The sequence below is a fragment of the Aspergillus homomorphus genome (assembly GCF_003184865.1).
Source record: "Aspergillus homomorphus CBS 101889 unplaced genomic scaffold BO97scaffold_14, whole genome shotgun sequence".
Classification (NCBI taxonomy): Eukaryota; Fungi; Ascomycota; class Eurotiomycetes; order Eurotiales; family Aspergillaceae; genus Aspergillus; species Aspergillus homomorphus.
The window spans coordinates 242,217-264,902 of NW_020291900.1; the positions used below are offsets into that span (position 1 = coordinate 242,217).

Consider the following 22,686-nt stretch of genomic DNA (forward strand, 5'->3'; position numbering starts at 1 on the left):
CAGGGCAAACATACAAAACAAGTCGCCAAGCCAGCTTATCCGGTTATCAATTCTCCACCAAATGGCTTTGCTTTTCCATATTCTCATTCCATTCGCCCTGAAGCCTTGATAGAAAGTGATTCTTTATACGATCTCAATGATCCAGGTTTGATTGATGCCTGAGGCAAGCACTCGCCGACTCAGATCGCTGATCAAGATTGAAGTTTAAGCAACAAGGTCCAACTGCAGCGAGCAGTGCTTAACTACACGCATACTTTACCAACCACCTACAACGATCAGAGTTCAACCATGATCTAAGTATAGACGCACGACTTGCGGAGACTACACGAGCATGCTACTTACGCCAATTTATGTTCGCGGCCGCCGCAAAAGACGTCCAAGCGACGAGGACGATGACGCTCCGAAGCCCATCCCCAGCGGACCGCGAGGCGGCCGGCCGTTACTGTCGCCGCAGGCGAAGCTGAACGCATCGCAGATTCGAGGCCACAGGCGCGCTCGTCTGCTGACTGCCAACCCGACCAAGCTGCGCAAGAAAAAACACTCGCTTCTGGAGAACCTTCCGAATGAGTTGATTGAGAAAATCTTCCTATACTCACTGAACGTGAACTTCGCGCGCGCGTCGCCCATCCTCTCTACGGCTGTGTCCACTGAGCGCATCTACCGTGCTTTGATCCTGTTGACCTTGTGGGATGACAGCGCTGAGATGCCTGTATCGTCCGGTAGTCGGGGGTCGAGAAATGCAATCGTTCGCATACTTCGACCCTTGGACTACACGCCTCTCAGTGTTGCGCAGCGACGAGAACTGCAAACCGCTATTTTGCATTGTCGATGGTGTACCGTGCAGCGGATACTCGACCAGCTGCCGGAACTGATGAACTTGGTTGTTCAGCGACACTGGTTCGGGGCAGGAATCAGCATGGTGAAAGATCAGGAGAATGCATTGACTCGTTTCCTCAACCAGGGAGGAGAAGTTAATGTGTTTGAGGGTTTCGAGACTACCAACACCACCCCGGACGTGTCGACACCTGCACCCACAACCAACTACACCCTCTCCATCAACCCTTCAGTTTCCATCACCATTACCAACCACGCTATCGGCGAGCAAACCACCCACCCTATTCTCAGCCCCTTGCTCATTCCAGACAAATATCTTCAAGGCAGCACAGCCTACGACTCCGCATCTCCGTCCCCAGCTGCTTCAGACGACGGATTTTCACCAGCCTTGATTACCTACCTGGAGATCCACCGACTTGTGCTAGGATTTACCACCGATACCCTTCCTCTGACTCCCCCTAAACACACACTCGCCCTCTCCCGCCCGTCCCTACAACAAGGCATCCACACCTCTCTCGTTTCCAACAATCTCCCCGCACTCCTCACCCTCCTGAAACTAGACGAATACTACTTCCGCGTCACCGAACAAGCACACATAACTGCCCAGGGCCAAGACCAAGACACCACCGCGGTAGTTCCGTACGCAATACCCGCAACGCACTTCCGCACCGCGGTGCGCTTTGCCCCGCGCGATCTGGAGTTCTTCCGAACGTTAGTGCGAGCCAATGCCGAGTCCGTCCCCGCCGACGACCCCGAGATCACGGAGTGGGCGATGCGTCTTCAGAATCCCTTCGGCCGGTGGCTGTTGGAGCTGATGCTGCGGCTCCCAGAGCAGGCGGCCGCAGCGAAGCGGAACCCCGTCCAAGACTCGGTGTTTTGGATGGGGCGGGCGAACGCGGGGAGAAGAGAGTTGGCGAGTTGGTATCTTCGGGATGTTCTCGGTGGAATGGAAAGCCTGGAGAGCTGGATGGGCGATGTGCAAGTCCGGTCGTAACCGCCGTCGTCTTCTTGATCCATTCTGCCGGAAGCGTACATTGTTGCGGAGGCGGTGGGGAGGCTGTAGCGGGAAAAAGCCGGCGCCGGCGGAATGTCTTGTGAGGTGAGTATGATATGAAGGACAGCTTCTTTCTTATCCTCCCCTCTTCAGACCACCACAAATTCACTTTCACCGCTCCTACACGCCATGAAAATCTAGCCGTAGCATCTCCACCCATATACAACAACCCACTGCAGACCTATCCCGATCTCGACTCAGTTCCAGACCAATCCCCACTGCAGCCCAGCTCAATGCCGCGACTCTCCACCCCCACAATCCTGCGGGCGTACCAGCAAGATCCGCTCCTCCCGCTGCTGCTCCGCGAATGCCGCACTATCGATTCCGCCCGCAACGAGCTCCGCTGGCTCCGCCAACACGCCCTCGACCTCATCATACAAAACGAACCTCACCACCCGGAAGCTCCCCAACCAACCTCACCAGCCCCGAACCCTCCGCGTAAGAATGCCGCCATCAGAAAGGGATGGCGCCGCACGCTCCGCGAATTCTGCCACGCGCGCTCCCGCGGCACGCCGCTGCAATACCTGCTGGGCGACCAACCGTTCGGGGACCTCACGATCCTGTGCAAGCGGGGGGTGCTGATCCCGCGCAACGACACCGAGACCTTCACGTACGCGGCGGCTTCGCAGATCCTGCAGCAGTTTCCGCCTGTTCGCACCGCCTCATCCCGACCGAGCGCCTCCAAGGACAACAAACTCAAACCCAACACCACCACAGCCAATAACCCGATCACCACCCCACCCCAGAGTCCCCTGCGCATCCTGGACCTCTGCACCGGAACAGGCTGCATCGCGCTCCTTCTCCACACGCTCCTCTCGCGCGCCTACCGCACCAACCCTAACCCCCGGCCCCTCAAAATCCTCGGCCTAGACAACAACCCACTCGCCCTCCGCCTCGCGTACCGCAATCTAATGCACAACCTCGCCCTGCGCACATTACCCCCCTCCGCACCCTCAGACATCGAATTCCACCTCGCCGACGTGCTATCCACAGCCGCCACAAACCCAGACAAAACCCCCACCCAAAAAGTCCCGAGCATCGAGACTCTCCTCCAGCGCATCCCGGCCTTCTGTCCCCCTTCCACTCCAGATTCTTCTCAAGAGAAAACAAACGGAGCACGCGTGGACGTGATCATCTCGAACCCACCGTATATCTCGGCGCGGGCGCTGGTGGACGGGACCACCGCGCGGAGTGTGCGGGTTTATGAGCCTTTAGCTGCTTTGGTTCCCCCTCTCTCCCTTTCAGGGGGGTTGGAGGGAGGGAGGGCGGAGGATGTGTTTTATGCGCGGATTGTGGGGTTAGTGAAGGAGGTTGGGGCGCGGATGGTTTTGTTGGAGTGTGGGGATTATGCGCAGGGGGAGCGGGTGGTGCAGCTTTGTCGGCTGATGGTGGTTGGTCCTGAGGCTGGGATGGGGAGGGAGTGGGAGGTAAAGATTTGGGAGGAGGATGAAGGTAGTGATAGAGATGTTGAGGGGAGTAAGGAGGGGGCGTGTTTGGTTGTGCTGAAGAGGGTCGGTAGTCAGTGATCTCTATCGGCGCCTTTCCAGGAAGCTGAAAGAAAGGGGGGTCTGGGGGTTCTCCCCCAGAACGGCAGACTTTGGTGGATTCGACGGAGAGGGGGGTAGAGGTGTTCTGGGGGAGAACCCCCAGACCCCCCTTTTCTTTCAGCTTCCTGGTCAACGCCGGGTCTCTGCGTGGGGGGTAATTTTAGAGTGTTGCGGATTGTGGTGTCTTTAATTAGTTATTCGGGAGGTCGAGTATACTTGATAGATGATGTGAATTATTGAGACGAACATATACATGCAGCAAATTTTATACAGCCCGCTATCTAGACAAACAGCACAATCATACATAGAATACACTATACAGCGCCAACCGACTTACTCCGACGCTTCGTCTTCGGCGCAGCCTCATCAAGCATAACCGGCGACTGCAGGAAGCGCTCGAACAACAACGCGGCCGCAACACTGACGTTCAGACTATCGACGCGCGCCGGATCACCAGCCACGCCGAGCTGCTCATCCAGCCGCGCGCCGGGGATGCCGACCACCGCGTCGGCGGCAGAAAGCAGATGCGGGCTCAGCCCGTCGCCCTCGCTGCCCATCATGATGACACTGGGCGCCTGCGGCAGTCCCGAAGCGCCGTCGGGGCCGCCGCTGCCCAGCAACACCTTGGCGCCAGGGCCCGGCGCGGCGGCGGCGTAGAACCGCCAGCCGTTCTCCTTGGACTTGGCGATGAAGTCACGCTCGTTGCGCACCTGCAGCAGCGGCATGTTCTCGGCGGCGCCGGCGGAGGCCTTGATGGTGACGGCCGAGAGCGGCGCGGAGTTGCGGCCGGCTAGCACCACGGCGTCAATGCCCAGAAAGTACGCGGAGCGGATAATCGCGCCCAGGTTTCCGGGGTCTTGGATGCCGTCCAGCAGGACGACGACAGGGTCGCGCTGTCGGGTGGTGGAGGACGAAAGCGCGGAGCGGTTGATGGGCACGAGGGGTTCGAGGCCGTTGACGGCGGCCTCCTCGCGCGACTGGGCGCCCAGCTCGACGCGGAAGGACGGCTCAATGTTAGGGCCGACCGAGTGTACAAAGTGGAAGTAGGTGACAGGCAGCTGCGGGAGGGGCGAGGCGTCGAGCACGACGCCGTTATGCGGACGGCCGGCGCTCATCTTGTCGAGGAGGCGGTCCCAGTCGCCAAAGGCCATCTTGACGGGCACGAGCTTCTCGAGCGCCAGCTTGCGCAGCGTGGACTTGGCCTCGGACAGCCGCTCGCCCTCGGCCTGGTAGATGTAGAGCTTGTAGAGCTGGCGACGGCTGCAACGCAGGGCGGCCTCGACGGCTGCGGTGCCGAAGATGAACTGCGACGCGGGCGTCGTGTACGGCACCTCGGACGGCGGCAGCACGTTCTTCTTGACGCGCTCGGGCTCCGCGTCCGTGCTGATATGGTGGTGCTGTCCGTCTCTGCGCTTGGGGTTACCGGGCCTCGTGCTGCGCACGCGGGCAGACGGGCCCAGATCGTCCCTCTCCCTCCTCCGCGATTCTGCCTCCACTTCCACCTTCTTCGCATTACCCTCAACCTCGCGCAACTGCCCGGTACGAATAAACTCCTCCTCATCGAACCTCTTGTTGCTAGAAAACGGCGGATACGAGCTCCCTCGCTCATCCCGCCCTCGTGCTTCCCGTTCGCGCGGCTGCCGCGCATTCTTCGCTTCGAACCTCGGCGACCGATCCTCCCTCCTCATCCCACGGTTCCCCCGTCGCTCATCCCGATCTCGATCCTCCCTTCCCCCCCTGCCCTTCCGCGCATACTGTCTCTCCTCGCCCTCACTGCGCTTCTGCATCCGCGTAACCAGCACATCGGCATACGGCCTCTGCTCCTGATCCCGGCCTCTATCCCTGCCGCCACGGCGCCCCGTCCGTTCCTCCGCGAAAGACCGACGATTCTCAAACTGGGTATCCTTGTTATCGTTGTAGCGGCGCCGTAACGAACCCGACCCCGATGAATTGCCGTTATTCTCATCCTCCCAAGGAAACTTATGCTCACGCCGACCTCGACCCCGAGAGCGACCGACATCCCTAGCCCCTCGCGATGACGATGACCGCTCCGATTGCTCCAATCGAGGCGAGAGCCGCTGCGCGCGTCCGCCGTCGATCTCGTCCTCGCGGTACTGCGAGCGGCGGATTCCGCGGTTGATGGCTGAGGTTAGGGAGGCGTGGCGGGTGGCGGTAAAGAGGCGTTGCGGTAAGGATACTGGGGAGGGCGGCAGGTGCAGGCCTTTGGGGAGAGAGTGGGTGAGGATGGAGGAGAGCGACATCTTGTCGCTTGTTTCCCTTAGAAGGGAATTGGTTTGCTGCGGCGGTCGGTGGGTGTTGGTTTGAGCGGTAGGTCGGTGGTGAGGGTTGTGGATCTGAGTAGGTGAATGAAGGAGGTTCTGCGGATGGGATGATGTTCGCAGGAAATAGGGTTAGAAGGAAGAATAGCCACAAATTGACCAAGTGGAAGATGGAAGTTCAACGCTTGGAGAAGAAATTCATATGATAATTACTGGCTGGAGGAGAATATTTGGCCGGGAGAAGGTTGTTCCGCGCTTGGTCCTCCGCTTTCTTATCGGGCGATAAGCCCCGATAAGCGGGCTCGCCTTATCGGCACCAGCATCAGCACTACTGTACGTGCTTTTTCAATGAGGATAACGCAAAGACATAACTACAATACCTATCCTAACAGACAAACAGGGTCCCCGCCCTGAATTTCATACATAAAGCTCGCTACATAAACCATAATCAGGACTGAAGGGGCTCGCCCATTCCGCCAAAGGTAACACTTTTGACCACCAGGAACTCCTCGATGCCATACTTGCTACCCTCGCGGCCAAAGCCACTCTGCTTAACACCGCCGAATCTTTGCCCATCATTAGCCGGTGAGATCATCGAAAATACAAGGACAAGGGAGCACTCACGGAGAAGCAACATCACTAATCAAACCAGTGTTAACACCGACCATACCCACCTCCAATTCTTCAGCGACCCGGAAGATGCGCCGGACGTTGCTGCTGAAGAAATACCCGGCGAGACCGACCTCGGCCTGATTGGCCAGGTCGACAACCTCCTTCTCGGTCTCGAAAGGGAAAAGACCTGCGACGGGGCCGAAGGTCTCTTCCGAGGCGAGCAACATCTCATTGTTCATCTCTGTGAGGACGGTGGGGTCGTAGAAGTTGGGGCCCAGGTGCGAGGCCTTCTGGCCGCCGGCCAGGATCTTGGCGCCCTTGGAGACGGCGTCGCGGACGTGCTCGTCGACCTTCTGAACCGCACGGTCGTGGATCACGGGGCCGTGGGTGATGCCCTCCTCGAAGCCAGCGCCCAGCTTGAAGCCCTTGACCTTCTCGGCGAAGCGCTTGGCGAACTCATCATACACGCCGCGCTGGACGTAGATGCGGTTGGCGCAGACGCAGGTCTGGCCGGAGCTGCGGAACTTGGAGGTGATGGCGCCGGCGACGGCGGCGTCGAGGTCCTCGACATCATCGAAGACGATGAACGGCGCGTTGCCGCCCAGCTCCCACGAGACCTTCTTGATGGTGGACGAGGCCTGCTTCATGAGCAATCGACCGACATTGGTCGAGCCGGTGAACGACACCTTGCGGACCTCGGGGTGGGTGGTGATGACCTCGCCGACCTCGGGGGTGTTCTTCGAGGCAGTAACAATATTGACGACGCCCTTGGGGATGCCGGCGCGGTGGGCCAGCTCGGCGAGGGCGTTGGCCGTGAAGGGCGTCTCGCCGGGGGTCTTGGCCACGACGGTGCAGCCCGCCGCCAGCGCGGGGCCGATCTTGCGTGTGATCATTGCGGCGGGAAAGTTCCACGGGGTGATGAACCCGCACACGCCGACGGGCTGCTTGAGCGTGATCACCCGGTTGCCCGCCACCGACGCCGGGATCGTGTCGCCGTAGACCCGCGGCGCCTCCTCGCTGAACCACTCGAAGAACCCAGCCGCGTAGTTTACCTCGCCCTTCGCGTCGGCAAACGGCTTGCCGTTCTCCCACGTAATCAATGTCGCCAGATCGTCCGCGTTATCCACCATCAGCTGGTACCACCGACGCAGCATGCGCGCGCGCTCGCGGGCCAGAGTCGTGCGGAATGCAGGGAAGGCTTCTTTGGCCGCCAGGATGGCCTTCTCGGTATCGGCGGTGGAAAATTCGGGACATGTTCCGATGAGCAATCCGGACGCAGGGTCTGGGTTTCGAGACGGGTTAGCCGATCGCTCGACTCTTGTCAGTTGGTCGCAACTAATGATGCTTGCTCACCATGCACCTCGAAGGTCTCGCCTGATTCAGCCCCAACCCACTCTCCATTGACGTAGGCCTTCTCAATGAAGAGGGACTTGTCTTTCAGCTAGACACAGCAAAGACAGATCAGTATCCTCATCACTCAGGACCCTCCAACCCAATCCCCAGTGATGGTACTAACCGGAGGTACTGTGTGACCCATATTGCTATACAGCCGCCTGGGATAAACAGGCGGAGGCACGCGGAAGGGATAACGAGGCCGAGAGTTCAACAACTGCTTCGCAACCGGACGAATAATCCTCTCCATAATACGCAAACACAAAGCTATCGGAGCGGAAACCCTCTCTCTCTTTTAATTCCTTCCTCGTTCCTCCTTCCAACCAGTCAAATGCGGGGAACGTTAGTCTCGGAGTAAGTGCGATGAGGGGATGTGGTGAAGTTATTCGTAGGTAGGGAGTAGCGCTAGGAACAACGATAAGGAATGAAGGATGAAGACAATGAATCCGAGAGCCAGACTAATGGAGGGGAGAGGTCCAGCTATTTAATTGCCAGTGGTGATGAAAGTTACTGACGAACTCACTAAAGGTTCAGGTTACTTACTTTACTTACCGATCGATTTCCCCCGAGACAAGAGGGGAAGCTGGGGCCCCGTCACGTGGGGTCGACGTCATCGTTGTCATGGCTCCTTTCGCTAGATGCGTTCAGCTAAGACAGCACAACACTGCTGAGCTATGGAGTAGAGGTTTTACGCTCAAGTTATAATTGTCTTTCTACAAATCAAGCATATACTCTAAGTCATCGATCCCCAGGCTTCTCGAGTCTCCCATCTATGATACCACAGATTACCAGATGGTACGGACAAAACGTTATCGGTTCGGGATCCAAACGGCTTGGAGCTTAACCTCGGCGGCTTGGTCCAATCGGCTCGAGTGGCAGGACAGCTCCGGTATCTCTGTCCAATCACATAGCCGCGCCGCAGAGCTATAAGCACGTATCTCCATGGGAGTACCGCAGCTCCAAAGCGGTAGACAGCAGTAATACGAAGAGGGGTTTAAGGACATCAATATTCATTCATCTAATGGGGATATGGGATCTTCACAGACATGCGGCGCGGAGGACATTAAGAAATTATTAACCAAAAAAAAAAAGAAAAACAAAATTACTCATCCTTAGCCCAGGGGAGACTAAACGTGCCCGCCCAGTCCTCGACCTCCTGGCGCAGTTGAACAATCTCCGAGATCTCCTCGCCCTCGCCCACATAGTCCAGGAAGGCCTTGACCGTGTTGGGGTTCTTGACGCCCTTGGCCGTCGCACTCTCCTTAGCCGCCTTGTCCAGCTTCTGTGTGATGATCACCGCCCGGTCGACGATGTCCGCCACCCGACGGAAATCCTCCGGCTGGAAGCCCCGCGTCGTCATGGCGGGAGTGCCCAGACGCAAGCCACCGGGCTTCAACGCCGACCGGTCGCCGGGTACCGTGTTCTTGTTGCTGGCGACACCGCAGAGCTCTAGTACCCGCTCCACCCGCGCGCCGTCCACGCCCCGGTTCTTGAGGTCTACCAGCACCAGATGGTTATCGGTGCCGCCGGACACGATGTTGTAGCCCAGTCCGCCGCTGCTGAGCGGCGAGCCCAGCCGCTCCGACAGAGCCTGTGCGTTCGATAGCACGGTCTGCTGGTAGGTCTTGAATTCGGGAGACTGCGCCTGCTTCAGCGCCACGGCCAGGGCGGTAATCGTGTGGTTGTGGGGCCCGCCCTGGTGGCCGGGGAAGACGGAGGCGTTGATCGGGCCCTCAAGGTCGTACATCTCCTTGTTGCCCTTCTTGTCCGTCCGGCGGACACCCTTGCGGAAGAAGATCATCGCACCGCGCGGACCACGCAGGGACTTGTGTGTCGTCGTCGTCACAATGTCGGAGTGAGTGAATGGGGAGGGGACGACGCCAGCGGCGACCAGGCCGGAGATGTGCGCCATGTCGCTGAGCAGATAAGCGCCGGCCGCATCGGCGATCTCACGCATGCGGGAGTAGTCGATCAAACGGCTGTAAGCGGAGGTACCGGCGATGATCATCTTGGGGCGGTAGAGGAGAGCCTGCTTCTCGAGAGCCTCATAGTCGATGAGACCCGTCGACTCGTCCAGCCGATAGGGCAACGTCTCGAAGTATTTGGAAATGAAAGAGATCTTCTTGGTAGGGGTCTGGTAGCCGTGAGACAGATGGCCGCCGTGAGGCAGATCCAGACCCATCAAACGGTCGTGTGTGTTCAAGACGGCGGAAATGGCGTACAGATTAGCAGGGGATCCGGACAGGGCTGCAATAAGTTAGACCAAGTTCTATGAAGTTCGGGATGGCCACTCACGCTGCACATTCACGCCCCATTCCTCGGGGTTGAGACCGAAAGTCTCCAGCGCTCGTTGCTGACACAGGCGCTCGGACTGATCGATGAATTCATTGCCACCGTAGTAACGAGCTCCAGGATAGCCCTCGGAGTATTTGTCTAGGACAAGTCAATGCTTGATCGCGATAAAACCAGGTATACATCTGCAGTGGTGGATGACTGACTCTGCATAACACTGCCCAAGGCATCGAGGACGGCTTGAGAGGTGAAGTTCTCGGAGGGAATGAGGTTGATGAAATGTTGTTGGCGTTTTTTCTCCTGCAATTACCCAATCAATATCTGTCGTCGTTCCACTCCTAGCAACCTGGACTCACCTTCTGAAGAATGTTGTAGATGGCGGGGTCGGACTCCTCGAGATGGGCGGAAAGCAACTACTCCAATAGTTAGCACGGGTGGTATGACATCAGACAACGCCCGGGACCTGGGAGCCAGCCACGAAGAACCAGAACACACATTTTGCTGCACCTCGGGGCTAGAGGAGGAAACGGAGCGAGATTGCGCAGGCAACGAAGGAAAAGAGGCCACGGCCGAGCGCGTAGACCGAGGAAGCACGAGACCGGGCTTCGCCGTGCGCGGGAGCAGGCGCGAGGCCTGTCGTGCGCAACGACCCAACATCATGATGGTGGGAATGGCAGTGGTCGGGAGTAAGATAGCAAGCAAGTACGTCGAGGAAATTGATCACGGAGGATCAAGAGACATGCGACAATCGGAAAACAGAGGAAAGAAAGAGGACCTTTCCCCGGAATTATAAGAACGGGGAGAGAGAGGGAGAGGAGCAACGAGCGGAGGTCAAGGGCGACACAACTTACCGCAAGGGCAATGCGCTTCCCTTCCTATCAGCGGTCGGACAACTGCTCTACTGCTCTGCTGCGCTTCCGTTGCCCGCGGGAAGCTGATTGCGCTAGTTCCAATGCAGACTAGCATCTCCGGAAGGTACGTGCACGCGGAGAAACTATGATGCCGCTTGCCGAGGACACGAAAGGGTATTTTTTCTCTCTCCTCTTTGTTTCCACATCTCGTTTTCTTCTTTCCTTTCTTCATCACACAACTAAATCCAAGATGAAGAAAGGCGTTTAGCTTGCCAGTTCTCGTGGACGGTCGACCTCGGTCGGCCATCCCGGGCGATGCTGACCTGTCCCCGCCTCTAACCATCCTTTTGGGACAAGGAACCATCCGATTGGAATTGGGACGTGTGTGTCTTGTTGATATCGACTGGATATCGGTGGGAGGATAGGATATTGGAGGCCGTGGGACCTCAAGCCCTTCCCCCCCAACTCTTTTATGCTGAGAGTCAGAAACTGAATTCATCCTTGCGCCGTTGGGTTCCAAGTATTATAGCAATCAATGTGACATTCTTCATCACGAAACTCAAATCATCTCGCGTATTCTGTATCTTGTAGACTATAACACTGCCATCCCACACATAGTGACAAAGAACGAAGAAGTCAACCCTCCATCTAGGGACATCGTTAGCAATTTCCCAGTCCCGTTGAGTTCAGTGTCACTCGCCCGACTACAGAGCTCTTTGGCTCAAGTGAAAGCAGACGACTTCTGGCAAATCTCAATTCATCTTTCTATAATGCGGCAATGTCGCATCTAGCAAAGCATGAGCTCGCAGCTTAGAGCATTACACCCGGTCTTCGCACAATCGCACAGTCAACACGCAAGAGAAAGGATCAACAACAAGAACGATTATCGGCACAATTCGCACACCAAACATATCAATATACGGACAGCCAGCTGGAGCAAATATCTCTTTCCGTTTAGCAAGCAAGAAGCAATCAAACCAACGCCGGTTCTGAACCATCAGATTCCCCTTCCCTATATACAGAAGACCGCCGCACGAAATGGAAAAAAAAAAAAAAAAAGATATATACTGACGCACTCTACCCACCGTAGACCAACCAGGCTACCGCAGCAGTCCAACCGCAGACGAACACAACCGTGAGGATCGAAGCACCCGCCCGGTCTCCAGCGGTGATCTCCGCCAGCTCAGTGGGCGGGTTCTCCGGGACGGTGCCCGCACTGGGATCACTCTTGCTGGTGCCACCCGTATCCGAAGTCAGTGGTCCCTGGCTGTCCTGCTGACCCTTGTGTGTGATCATATTAGATGAGAAGACGCTCAGCGCGCTCATGTCAGACTCCAGCGAGGTCTCCCCGTCCCATGTGGCCTGGTGCCATCGTCGGCCGCACTGAGTGCCCGAGTTGCCGCCGGAGCACTGCTTTGCCGCTGCCAACGCAGATTGCTGGATCTTGGGGATAATCTCGCCCGCCGTGTACGGTGCGATCATGGTGGTGAACGTTAACCACGATGACAGAAACCCCTTGAAGCAGTCTTGGTTTCGATCGCACATCATGTTCGGCTCGCAGGAGATCTCGGACATGACATTTCCGCCGAATTGCTGAGGGAAGAACTTCTGCAAGGTCGTCCCGAGCAAGCCATCGAGCGCCTTCTTCCACTTGTCCGCACCGTTGGTCTAAGCTTCGTTAGCATTGCCGGCGCCGCGATGGCCATCTTCCGTGTAGTGTGAAACCATACCAGGTTATACATGTAAGCAGCCCCGCTGATATACGTTCCGTAGTTATAAGACCACTGCAGATCTCCGTGGTCCTTGCAGTTCGTTCCTGTCGTGGTCGTATCGGCAATCGTCCACTCGTCCAGCCTCAAGAGCGGCGTAGTCGCCATCCAATCATAAATCTTCTCCGCCCAGTTGCTATACGTCCCATTGTTGGTATAGCGCCCTAATCGCGCCGCCAGCTGGAAAAGGCCTCCATTAGAGATCGCATTCTTGGTGGTATATCCAGCCTGATAGGGCCAGAGCTGCCAGCGTAGCCCACCCTGGCAACTGGTGGTATCCCAGCGCGGAACTTGGGTATTGAAGACGCCTTGCGCAAGAGACAGCCACGACGGCTGGCCATCCTCCTCCGGGAAGTTCAACTCGGCGGCTGTCATCGCCGCCAGGCCCCAAAAGACCTGGTCGTCGTTCCCGAGGTAGTTGCTGTAATTTGCGGGGAAGTAGTCGTTCTGGCCCTTCTGCCAGAGCATGCCCTCGGTCGTGACGGCATTATACGAGGTGTCGCCGGTCCAGTACCAGTACTGGATCAAGGTCATGAACATGGCGCCGCCTTCCCACCAGGTATCCGGGAGCTTGCCGGGGATCTGGCCCGATTCGTTGCCGTGATAGTAGCTCATCATATTGTAGGCCGCTGTCGCGGCGGCATTCTTGATCGATTCTGGAGTAGTAGAAGGTCAGCGCTTAGCGCAGAGATAGCTCGTGCGAGCGGGGTGCGCTCACGCTCATCGTTCACATCTAACTGTAAGGCTGTCACTGTGTCCTGGCTGATGGTGAGGACGGCCAGCGCGGCCGTCCACCAGCGATGGGACAGGATCATTCTCGGGGGGGGCTATGATATGTGTCTCAAGCGAGGGAATGAGACGACAATAGCCTCGACATGCGCGAAGAAGTGGGCGAAGGGTGGGGGAACGAAGGGCGGGAAGGGATTGGCAGAACGCGGGAGGGGATCGAAATCGAGGAATGGAGGGAGGGAGGGGGATTCCTGAGATCGAGGAGATGATGGCAGGTATGCTGACTTGTGAAGTGGTCTGACGTGATCTGGCCTGGCGCGTCTAGATTAAAGATGAGGGAATCATGAAACGAGCTGCCGTGGGTATCCTAGAGGAGTCAAGGCTATCGAGGAGGTACCGTGAGGGAGGAAAAGGTAGAGATAGAAGTAGAGAAGGGGAAGGGGAAGGGGAAGGGGAAGAGGTGTAGTAAAAGGTGGATGTGGATGTGGATGTGACCTCCATGACGGCATTAGGCTATTTGGGAGAGAGAGCGAGGGAAGATTCTGCCGTTGGTGTGACATTGATGACCTTCAATTGAGTCCATCCGATGGTACTGTACCTTAAGTCATACCACTAAACCAACTCCGGTTACTGACGGGACCCTGCGGGGGAACAGGGAGGAAAAAAAGGGTCCAGCAACTCCAGCGGATCTCCCGCACAGAAGCTTTCAGGCACCCCCATTTGCTTGCTTGCTTGCTTGGACTCCGTTTTCCTACCATTGCTGGCTGACATCAGGATTATTGGAAAGGAATTAATGCCTTGTCACATCTAGATTTTGCAAGTATCTCGCGCATGGATTGATGTGTGTACTGCCAGCCGGATTGCCAGGTGCCTGTGCGGATCACTATATATTGCTCGTATAGCCGCAGGATGCCCTACCGTTTTCAGCACACCTGTCCGGAGATTACATCCACTCAAAGTTAAGCAGAACTTGGCTTCCACAACCAAGCAGGCTTTATGCAAGAAAAACTGCAGAACAATGCGTTTTCTATAGGGAATACCTTCCACAGTCTGGTCGATATATTATATTATTTCCAAATTAGTGGCATACCCATGATTGCCGATCTACGCCCCAATAAGCCCTACCTTATCTCGCCATATAACCAACACATATAATTCAAGGGCTCAGATTAGGCGATCGAAGTCCAAGTCAATCTTACTAACAACTTACAAACGAGGCGGATGTAGGCTCTTTGGTCCGTCGAAACGGTCTTGAAGGTGGTAATTACGGCGCCCCTACTTACAGCGCGCGGTTTAACATACAATGTCTGTCTCCGGGTCTCAATCGCATTAGAATAGTGAACCTAAATTTTGAGTTTCATTTATAACCCCTTTCCACATCGTATCTGGAATTATTTGCACATGAGTCTCCCCTCAAACCCGGTCACGTCGGCGGGGGGCCGACCGGATGATGTTGTCGACACGTAGAAGAAGCTGCACGGGAGGAGCATGTTAGCCGGGATCACGGGGAATCAAAGGGGAAACAAAAGTAAGGTAGTTGATTCGTACCTCGGCAGCTTCCGACGCGGAAGAGACCACGGCCTTCTTCAGCTTGTAGGCCTCCACGACGCCCAACTCACGCATATCGGCGATGCCGCCGCCGGGAGTGAGCAGGTCCAAGCCGGAACTCGTCATGCCGTTGTTGATGGCCTGGCGCAGGCGCGTGACAAGGTCGCTGGAGTCCAGACCGGCGTTGTCGGCCAGAGTGGTGGGCAGCTGCTTCAGGGCAAAGGCAAAGGCGTCGACGGCCAGCTGCTTCTTGCCCGTCGTGTTCTGGGCGGCTTGCTCGACGGCCTTGGCCATCACCATCTCCGCACATCCACCTCCGAGGGTCACGCGGGGGTCCTTGACGGTCTGGGAAAGGACGGCCAACGCGTCGTGAAGGGAACGCTCGGCTTCGTCGAGGAGCTGCTCCGTGGCACCACGGAGCACAATGGTACATGCCTGACCGGCAGCCACGCCCGAGAACTTGATCAGAGTATCCTCGCCAATGATCACCTCCTCGATCACATCGCAGTGACCCAGCTTAACCTGATCGGGGTGGTCGAAAGTCGAGGCGATCTCACCACCAGTAACCAGGGCCAAGCGCTCAACACCGTCGAAGTCGGCATGCTCAATCGACATGATGCCGGCCTCGGTGAACAGCTGCTCGGGCCAGTTGTAGATGAGCTGACGGTTGACGAAGCAGTTGATACCGTGGGCCTTGATCCGCTCAACCTTGGCCTTCATCTTCTCGCGCTCAGCCTTCTCCAGCTCCGCCAACTTGCCCGTCGACTCGACCTTCACGCGGGCACCGAAGATCTTCACCTTGTCCGTATCCATAGCAGTGTTGGCAACCAGAATCTTGGCATTCTCCAAGCGCTTGGGCTGGTTGACACCGATCTTCTTGTCCAGGATGAAACCCTCATCGAGGTACGAGTCACTGAGCTTGCCACCGGCCTTCTTGATGATCTGGATGTGGCTCAAGTCGGTCGAACCGCGGAGGCGGAGGACGGCATCGCAGGCGAGGGTAGCGAAGTGGTCACGGTCTTGGGCCAGAACCTTGGAGCTGAGGGTTGTGCGGGCGATCGAGTGGAGGTCTTTGCGGAAGAGTTCCTTATCCGTGCTGCGATCCACAGCGGCCTTCTCCAGAGCCTCCAGGGCAGCCTTGCTGGCTATCCGGTAACCTTCGATGATGGTCTGGGGGTGAATCTTGCGGTTGACCAGCTTCTCGGCTTCGCGCAGCAGCTCCGCCGCCAACACCGTCACGGATGTCGTGCCGTCACCGACTTCATCATCTTGAACCTTGGAGATGTTGACCAGGACCTTGGCCGCAGCGTTGTCCAGAGCAATCGACTTGAGAATCGTGGCACCGTCGTTCGTGACAAGGATATCGCCCGTCGACCTAAGGAATAGCAATGCAATTAGCCCGATGCTCGCGGTCGGAACCCCGCCTTGCTCTTTTTCTCTCGTAAGTCATCCCACATACGCTGACTGGAGGATCTTGTCCATTCCCTTGGGACCCAGAGTGCTCTTCACGAGGTCACCGACGGCAATAGCACCGACGAAGGCAGACAGACGAGCATTTTCTCCTTTCTCCTCGATCACATCGTCGGCGAAGATCTGCGTGGGATTGGCGAACGACGCCTAAACGCGGGTCAGAACTGGAGGTTAAATGAACACAGAGTCACTCGGACAAACCCACCATGATGAATGTAGGTGATAGGAAAGATGGCTACCGTCGGGGGAAAGGCTGGCAGCTCAGGGGTTGCTTAACCTAGACGGTGAGGACGCAGAGAACGGGCAACTCTAACTAATGCGGGACAAACCAGAAAAGTTCGTGATACTGCCCGAGCTGACCGCCCGCCCGGCCTGTCGCCGCTCTCCTGTCGCCCAGCTTGTTTCGTCCCCGGAAGCTTCCCTCAAGTCTACACCTCAACCGACTAATTCCTTAGATTCGAAATGCCTGCTGAAGAGGAGCAGAAGCTGGCGTCTACCAAGCGTCCCATATCCGCCGTCGATGGCGCCGGTGAAAATGGTACGCCCGCATGAACACCGGTGGACCAGCACACGGTTGCGAAACCAGCCATCCTCGAGCTCGACCAGATACTGACTGACTATCTTGTCTAGGCGACGACTCGTCATCCGACGATGACTTCGGCCCAGCCCTCCCCTCCGCGGACGCCCCAAAGAGGAAACGCCGCAAGCTCCCGTTTGAAAAAGTCTACGTGAATGCGCTGCCTGCGTCGCCGCGGTATTCCAAGTCGCTCATGCACAAGGACCAATTATCGTTCCTCACAGTCACCCCGCATACGGATTTCCTGATCACCTCGTCGATCGATGGAGTCGTCAAATTCTGGAAGAAAATGGCCGTTGGGATCGAGTTTGTGAAGGAGTTCAAGGCCCATGCGACGGAGATCAAGCATGTGAGCGTCAGCGCAGACGGAAGAAGCTTTGCGACGACCGGAGCGGACAAAACGGTTAAGATATTTGACGTGATCACCTTCGGTATGCTCATTCTTTACCTTCTGGCTCGATTACGTTCACCTAATGTTTCCTGCAGATCTACTGGCCATGCTCACCCTCGACTTCAACCCGCGTTGCGTGTGCTGGGTTCACCGCCGCGGCGCCTCCCTGCCGCTCCTGGCAGTGACCGACGAAGAAAGCAGCGTGATCCAGATCTTCGACGGCCGCGGCGAAAACCCTACGCCATTACACATAGTCAAGGCCATCCACCGCAGTCCGGTGGTAGCGATCGCCTTCAACGACGCGTACGACTGCGTGATCTCCGCCGACGAGTCCGGGATGATCGAATACTGGCGGGCGGGCGACGGGTCGTTCGAGAAACCAGACAATGTATTCGAGCTGAAGTCGTCGACGAACCTGTTCGAATTCAAGAAATCGAAATCGACGCCGGCGTCGCTGACGATCTCGCCGTCTGGCGAACAGTTCGCGACGATCTCGTTCCCGGACCGGCAGATCCGGGTCTTCGACTTCGCGTCGGGGAAGCTCTACCGCAAATACGACGAGTCGCTGACGACGATCATGGAGATGCAGCAGGCGGGCACGGCGCTGTACCAGCTGGAGGAGGTGGAGTTCGGGCGGCGGCTGGCGGTGGAGCGGGAGCTGGAGAACGCGGTCACCAAGCCAAAAGTCAACGTGCTGTTCGACGAGTCGGGCCACTTCATCCTGTACGGGTCGCTGCACGGGGTCAAGTGCATCAACACGTACACGAACCGGGTGGTGCGGGTGTACGGACGGGACGAGGCGTTCCGGGCGCTCAACGTGGCGCTGTACCAGGGCCAGCCGCAGAAGAAGGGGGTGGTAACGGTGTCGATGGCGGCGAGCGCGAACCCGCTGCTGCAGGAATCCGAAGAGCGCGACCCGATCCTGGTGAGCACGGGCTACGGCAAGCTGCGGTTCTACCTCTTCACCAACGAGACCGACGCGCCCAAATCCACCCGCGACATCCACAACGAACGGCCCCGCGACGCCGCGGCCAACGACGCCGCCACCGCGCCCCAGAAATCCGCCGAGCTCGGCACCTCCGCCATCCTGCACACGACGATGGGGGACATCCACCTGCGCCTGTACCCGAGCGCGGCGCCGAAGGCGGTCGAGAACTTCACGACGCACGCCCGCTCGGGCTACTACAACAACACGATCTTCCACCGGGTGATCCGCAAGTTCATGATCCAGGGCGGCGACCCGCTGGGTGACGGCACGGGCGGCGAGTCGATCTGGGGCGGCGAGTTCGAGGACGAGTTTTCGTCGCTCAAGCACGACAAGCCCTACACGCTGTCCATGGCCAACGCCGGCCCCAACACGAACGGCAGCCAGTTCTTCATCACCACCGAGAAGACCCCCTGGTTGGACGGGAAGCATACCGTGTTTGGCCGTGCCGTGCAGGGGCTCGACGTCGTGCATAAGATCGAAAACACTAAGACCTACAAGGAGAAGCCCGAGCAGGATATCAAGATCGTGAGTATCACCGTGTCATGAGATCCCCCCCTTCAAAGAGAAACGGGGTCATACGGCTGTTTCCCTCTTCTCTCTCTCTCGCGTTCCGGAGAGAGAGGTTCGTGTATCATATAATCCATCTATCAATTATCTACCCCTGTACGAATCACGACACTTTGCTTTATTTCTAGCTAGCATATCTTGTTTTGGTTGGTGGATTGTCTCGTATTGAAGAAAGTGAAGATGATTTGCGCGTTTGAATTCTTTTCCGCAGGTTCATCAGTGAAGATAGACGACTCTAAATTTGAAAGCGGGGATCGATCCTATACAAAGCTTCATCGTAGTCTGCCGACTCGTTCGATCCGCAAGCATTGCTCATCACTGAAGATGAACGACTGGACTATAGGCGGTGATGCAATAGATGCCATAGAAGGGCGGTTCTCGTAAGCCCCACCCCGATAGTAGATAATGTGCAAGAGGATAATAACAATGAGAAAAGTGACAAGACGAGGAAGAACGGAAAGATATATTCGACGGAAATGACGTCAGACACAGCCAAACAAGGAAACCTGATCCGTGAAGGGAATATGCACAAAACTCGGAACAGGGGTGGTCAGAAACGAAGGTAGGCCATGCTTTGCACTGTGCAAACATAAAAAAGTAGAAGACTGATACTGTACTGCGATAATCGATACCCTATAGACACATTCAAACGCCAGATATATGCAAGATCACCGGGCAGGGGCCATGTTTTTTTTTTTCGTCCATGAAGGCGTCTGCTATCGATTCAAGGCCGATTTGTCGCCAAATCAACTGAATTAACAGGAGAAGGGAGAGCAAAGAGATGAGATAGTCGTGTGTCGGTCTGAACCAGTCACGAGATTCCCCCGTCATTCGCAGCGGCAGTGGGATAAATACAGAAAGTCCCCGCGATGACTAAGATGTGGATGGATGTGAACATGAACCCCCGTCCTCAGCTGGGTTTCACCGAGCCACCTCGCGAGTTTCGGTGTCACCTTCAGAGACGGTTTGCGTCTTCTGCAGACGGGATGGCGTGCGGGCTGGTCGGGGGCCGGGAGCTGGAGCTGTTGCTGCCGCTGCCGCGGCGGGGGCGACGTTGGTGCGTGAACTGCTAGCGATGGATTCCGAATTCTGCGGCGCGGGGTCATACCGGCCGGGCATGAATTGACCCGGCGCGCGGGGGTCCGGCCCCGGTGAGGGACTGGCTTCTTGCTGGCGGGCGGCCAGCAACGCACTATCAGTGCCACCGGTCGCTGCGGCGTGATACAGGCCCGGGTACTTCCGATCGTGACGGCGTTTCGCCCAGACGCCCACCACGCTGATGATGCTGAATCCGACGACCAGGATGATGACCATGATCACCCATTTGTAGTGGGTCGACCACCTGTGGCAGCAGACGTCAGCACGTTGGTCCGAACCCTCGAACAAAGAGGCAAGCCCCGTGATACCTACCAAGCCTGAGAAGCGTCATTCCTCCTGTACGCGCGGATCTTGGTGACGGATTGAGCGGAATGGGCCTGCCAGCTTCCCTCCGCGGGAGTCTCGCTTGCGGATTCGGTGAGCGGAGCTCCGGGGGCGCAGTAGTTGTTGTACCATGTCTGAATCAACGAGCGATCGGAGGCGTTGGGGCAGGTGTCGTCGCAGGCCGAGTCCGAGGAGGTCTGAAGCTCGGTGAGGTTATTCGAGAGGCAGAAGCATGAGGTGTAGGTTGCGGAATTCGTCTGTGGAGCGGCTGGCGGCAAGCATTCGGACTGGGCTTGGTGGAGGATGGAGCAGGTCAGGCCGCAGGAGGGAAAGGAGGACGAGGCGGTAGAGGGTAGGATAGCGACAGTTTGCGCATAGGTGATGGTTGAGGTGAGGTGGATGAGAAGCGAGAGGTAAGCGATCAGAGTGAAGGATGGCGAGGTTGTCGGTCTGGCGGTCCAGGCCTGAGGCCAACGTGCCATGACGACGGCGTTTTTATGGCTGAGGTGATGGCGGTGGAGACCGTCAGGAAAGTGCTTTGTTTACTGACAGCTGTGAACCATGATCTGTTGGCAGTCGGGGGTTCAAACGAGAGGATGGGCGGAAGAGGAGGAGAGAGAATTGGAGAAGTGGAACGAGTGACGAGAGAAGCCCCAGAGGGGGGAGGAAGAGGGAGGAGGATAGGAGGGAAGATAGGGAAAATACTGAGGATTGATTCAGATTTGACTCCCAAATAGGAAGAGGGAGGGAGGGGGCGGGGAGGGAAAGGAAGGGAGAGAGAGAGAGAGAGAAGAGAGAGAAGAAAAGAAAGTAAGACAGCCAAGAGAGGGAGAAGAGGGAGGGAGGGAGAGAGTGAGAGAGAGAGAGTGTGTGTGAGTGATAATCTAGTGAGATTGAGAGATTGAGAGAGAGAGTAAGATTGAGGGAGGATTACGACTTGCGCGGCCTGGCGGGAGAAACTCAAGCCTAATTGGTGGTGTCTGGACCCTGAACCGAACGCCCGTTGGTCTTCCTTGGCTGGACAGTCTTCAAGGTTTCTCTCTTTCCCTTCTCTTTCTTGAATTCTTCCTTTCTCTCTCTCTCGGCTGACCCGATCATGCTCCCTGTTGTTCTGTTTCCTGGGTTATGTTGTTGTTGTTGTTGTTGTTGTTGTTGTTGTTGTTGACTTTGACTTTGACTTGATTTCCCCCAGTTATTCACTCCCTCCCCGTCCTCATCCACTCCCTCCTCAGAGACGTGGTGAAGTCCTGTCAGACTGACCGGTGGTAAAAATAACACACTTCTGCAGGCTTCACTGCCCAATAACCTCGTTTCTGGATCCACTGGGTCTGGATGATGCAATGCAGTGGATTCTTTTGCCCCTCTCATTGCTCCTTTCCCCAGAATCAATGCTGCACAAAGGCGGATTCATTCCCACTGGGTCCATCCCAGTTGATCGTACATTCAGGTTAGGGAATATCCTGGCAACAAACCAAGTAAACCCATCGTCATCAATATGTCAGTCAAGACTAAGACCAAGTACGAGTAGTCTAATCAAGCTGGGGGTCGATCGCATCTCGTGTTGATCTTCTCGATTTAGATGGCCAGCCAAGGAAAAGGAAACCTTGAAGGATCCACGGCTCCAGTTCTGGTTCCATCCGATCGCATTCCAGGGGCAGGGGCTCATTAACGTTATCTTTCTTCAAGTCTTCTTCCCCCGGGGAATGTGTCAACCACGCCATTGCACCCGATCACAACACCTTCCTCCAGAAGCCCTCTACGGCGTTGACACAACACACCAATTCAGCCGACTCGCGTGCATGGACGCTAATTAGCCAAGAACCATGTCGGAGTCGGGTCGGTTAGTTGGTACGGCATTTTACCTGGACAGGCCTAGTCGCCCCTTTCACAGCTAGGTACAGCTAGACTACCAGTCCAGTCCAGCCAAGCTGCCAAAGCAAGGGATCCGAAGCCCTGTCTCTAATCTATTTTGAGCACCCTTTCCCCGATCGGAGACTTCCGCTTCTTGCTGTCTCTCCATGCAAGGGCGGCATCCGGTCGAGACCGCCCGGTGTTCGAGATCAGAAGTTCCCCATGACAACTACACGTTGCTGCTCCTGGACCACCGCTACTCAACATGTACGATGATGAGGTTGACAATGCTTGGTGAAACATGAAAGTGCGAAACATGCAAGACATTACCTTCCCGCTCACTACACGTTCTCCGCGGACGAGTTTGTGTGCGGTCCGAGGTCAATTCGCAGCACCCGTGCAGCAATGGAGATGGTCAAGACTAACAACAATCCACAATGTTTAATGATCCTAATGATCCTAATGCTCCTCAGTGTATGCTTAGATGTTCTTTATTTTTTTCGATAAGCACTT

The 22,686-nt window shown here is 56.6% G+C and overlaps 11 protein-coding genes across 11 annotated transcripts; 3 read left to right on the plus strand and 8 right to left on the minus strand.

Annotated features, from left to right (window-relative positions):
• The first annotated feature begins 103 nt into the window (after positions 1-103).
• On the plus strand, positions 104-2,052 carry BO97DRAFT_44346 (uncharacterized protein). Its single transcript, XM_025698367.1, has one exon. The coding sequence runs from the start codon at positions 332-334 to the stop codon at positions 1,826-1,828; it is 1,497 nt and encodes a 498-aa protein (XP_025552290.1). The 5' UTR covers positions 104-331; the 3' UTR covers positions 1,829-2,052.
• A 49-nt stretch (positions 2,053-2,101) lies between these two features.
• On the plus strand, positions 2,102-3,414 carry BO97DRAFT_388896 (S-adenosyl-L-methionine-dependent methyltransferase; the record flags this gene model as incomplete). The annotated part of the gene is made up of 2 exons (XM_025693679.1): positions 2,102-2,528; positions 2,565-3,414. The coding sequence occupies exons 1-2, from the start codon at positions 2,122-2,124 to the stop codon at positions 3,412-3,414; spliced, it is 1,257 nt and encodes a 418-aa protein (XP_025552291.1). The 5' UTR covers positions 2,102-2,121.
• A 254-nt stretch (positions 3,415-3,668) lies between these two features.
• BO97DRAFT_477394 (TrmH family RNA methyltransferase) lies at positions 3,669-5,891 on the minus strand (the record flags this gene model as incomplete). Its single annotated transcript, XM_025700546.1, has 2 exons — positions 3,773-5,891; positions 3,669-3,712 (listed from the first exon to the last, which is right to left on the minus strand). Exons 1-2 carry the CDS (start codon positions 5,694-5,696, stop codon positions 3,669-3,671), a joined length of 1,968 nt encoding a protein of 655 aa, XP_025552292.1. The 5' UTR covers positions 5,697-5,891.
• A 271-nt stretch (positions 5,892-6,162) lies between these two features.
• Positions 6,163-7,863, minus strand: BO97DRAFT_343498 (NAD-dependent succinate-semialdehyde dehydrogenase; the record flags this gene model as incomplete). The annotated part of the gene is made up of 4 exons (XM_025691703.1): positions 6,163-6,280; positions 6,339-7,608; positions 7,680-7,767; positions 7,843-7,863. The coding sequence occupies 4 exons, from the start codon at positions 7,861-7,863 to the stop codon at positions 6,163-6,165; spliced, it is 1,497 nt and encodes a 498-aa protein (XP_025552293.1).
• An 853-nt stretch (positions 7,864-8,716) lies between these two features.
• BO97DRAFT_388906 (serine hydroxymethyltransferase) lies at positions 8,717-10,841 on the minus strand. Its single transcript, XM_025693680.1, has 5 exons — positions 10,506-10,841; positions 10,367-10,423; positions 10,217-10,310; positions 10,014-10,151; positions 8,717-9,965 (listed from the first exon to the last, which is right to left on the minus strand). Exons 1-5 carry the CDS (start codon positions 10,668-10,670, stop codon positions 8,821-8,823), a joined length of 1,599 nt encoding a protein of 532 aa, XP_025552294.1. The 5' UTR covers positions 10,671-10,841; the 3' UTR covers positions 8,717-8,820.
• Positions 10,842-11,928: 1,087 nt separating this feature from the next.
• Positions 11,929-13,858, minus strand: BO97DRAFT_388909 (glycoside hydrolase family 76 protein). Its single transcript, XM_025693681.1, has 3 exons — positions 13,349-13,858; positions 12,592-13,286; positions 11,929-12,529 (listed from the first exon to the last, which is right to left on the minus strand). Exons 1-3 carry the CDS (start codon positions 13,443-13,445, stop codon positions 11,939-11,941), a joined length of 1,383 nt encoding a protein of 460 aa, XP_025552295.1. The 5' UTR covers positions 13,446-13,858; the 3' UTR covers positions 11,929-11,938.
• On the minus strand, positions 13,573-13,952 carry BO97DRAFT_44386 (uncharacterized protein). Its single transcript, XM_025698410.1, has one exon. It carries the CDS (start codon positions 13,917-13,919, stop codon positions 13,701-13,703), a length of 219 nt encoding a protein of 72 aa, XP_025552296.1. The 5' UTR covers positions 13,920-13,952; the 3' UTR covers positions 13,573-13,700.
• Positions 13,953-14,670: 718 nt separating this feature from the next.
• BO97DRAFT_367322 (chaperonin-containing T-complex subunit CCT2) lies at positions 14,671-16,829 on the minus strand. The gene is made up of 4 exons (XM_025692649.1): positions 16,583-16,829; positions 16,367-16,524; positions 14,908-16,282; positions 14,671-14,832 (listed from the first exon to the last, which is right to left on the minus strand). The coding sequence occupies exons 1-4, from the start codon at positions 16,583-16,585 to the stop codon at positions 14,773-14,775; spliced, it is 1,596 nt and encodes a 531-aa protein (XP_025552297.1). The 5' UTR covers positions 16,586-16,829; the 3' UTR covers positions 14,671-14,772.
• A 10-nt stretch (positions 16,830-16,839) lies between these two features.
• On the plus strand, positions 16,840-18,879 carry BO97DRAFT_442598 (WD40 repeat domain-containing peptidylprolyl isomerase; the record flags this gene model as incomplete). The annotated part of the gene is made up of 3 exons (XM_025698276.1): positions 16,840-16,915; positions 17,008-17,385; positions 17,441-18,879. 3 exons carry the CDS (start codon positions 16,840-16,842, stop codon positions 18,877-18,879), a joined length of 1,893 nt encoding a protein of 630 aa, XP_025552298.1.
• Positions 18,880-19,821: 942 nt separating this feature from the next.
• BO97DRAFT_433864 (uncharacterized protein) lies at positions 19,822-20,804 on the minus strand (the record flags this gene model as incomplete). Its single annotated transcript, XM_025697635.1, has 2 exons — positions 19,822-20,242; positions 20,311-20,804. 2 exons carry the CDS (start codon positions 20,802-20,804, stop codon positions 19,822-19,824), a joined length of 915 nt encoding a protein of 304 aa, XP_025552299.1.
• A 612-nt stretch (positions 20,805-21,416) lies between these two features.
• On the minus strand, positions 21,417-21,962 carry BO97DRAFT_405032 (uncharacterized protein; the record flags this gene model as incomplete). Its single annotated transcript, XM_025695088.1, has 1 exon — positions 21,417-21,962. A coding segment is annotated over exon 1 (274 nt), but the record flags the coding sequence as incomplete, so codon positions are not given.
• Positions 21,963-22,686: the final 724 nt, after the last annotated feature.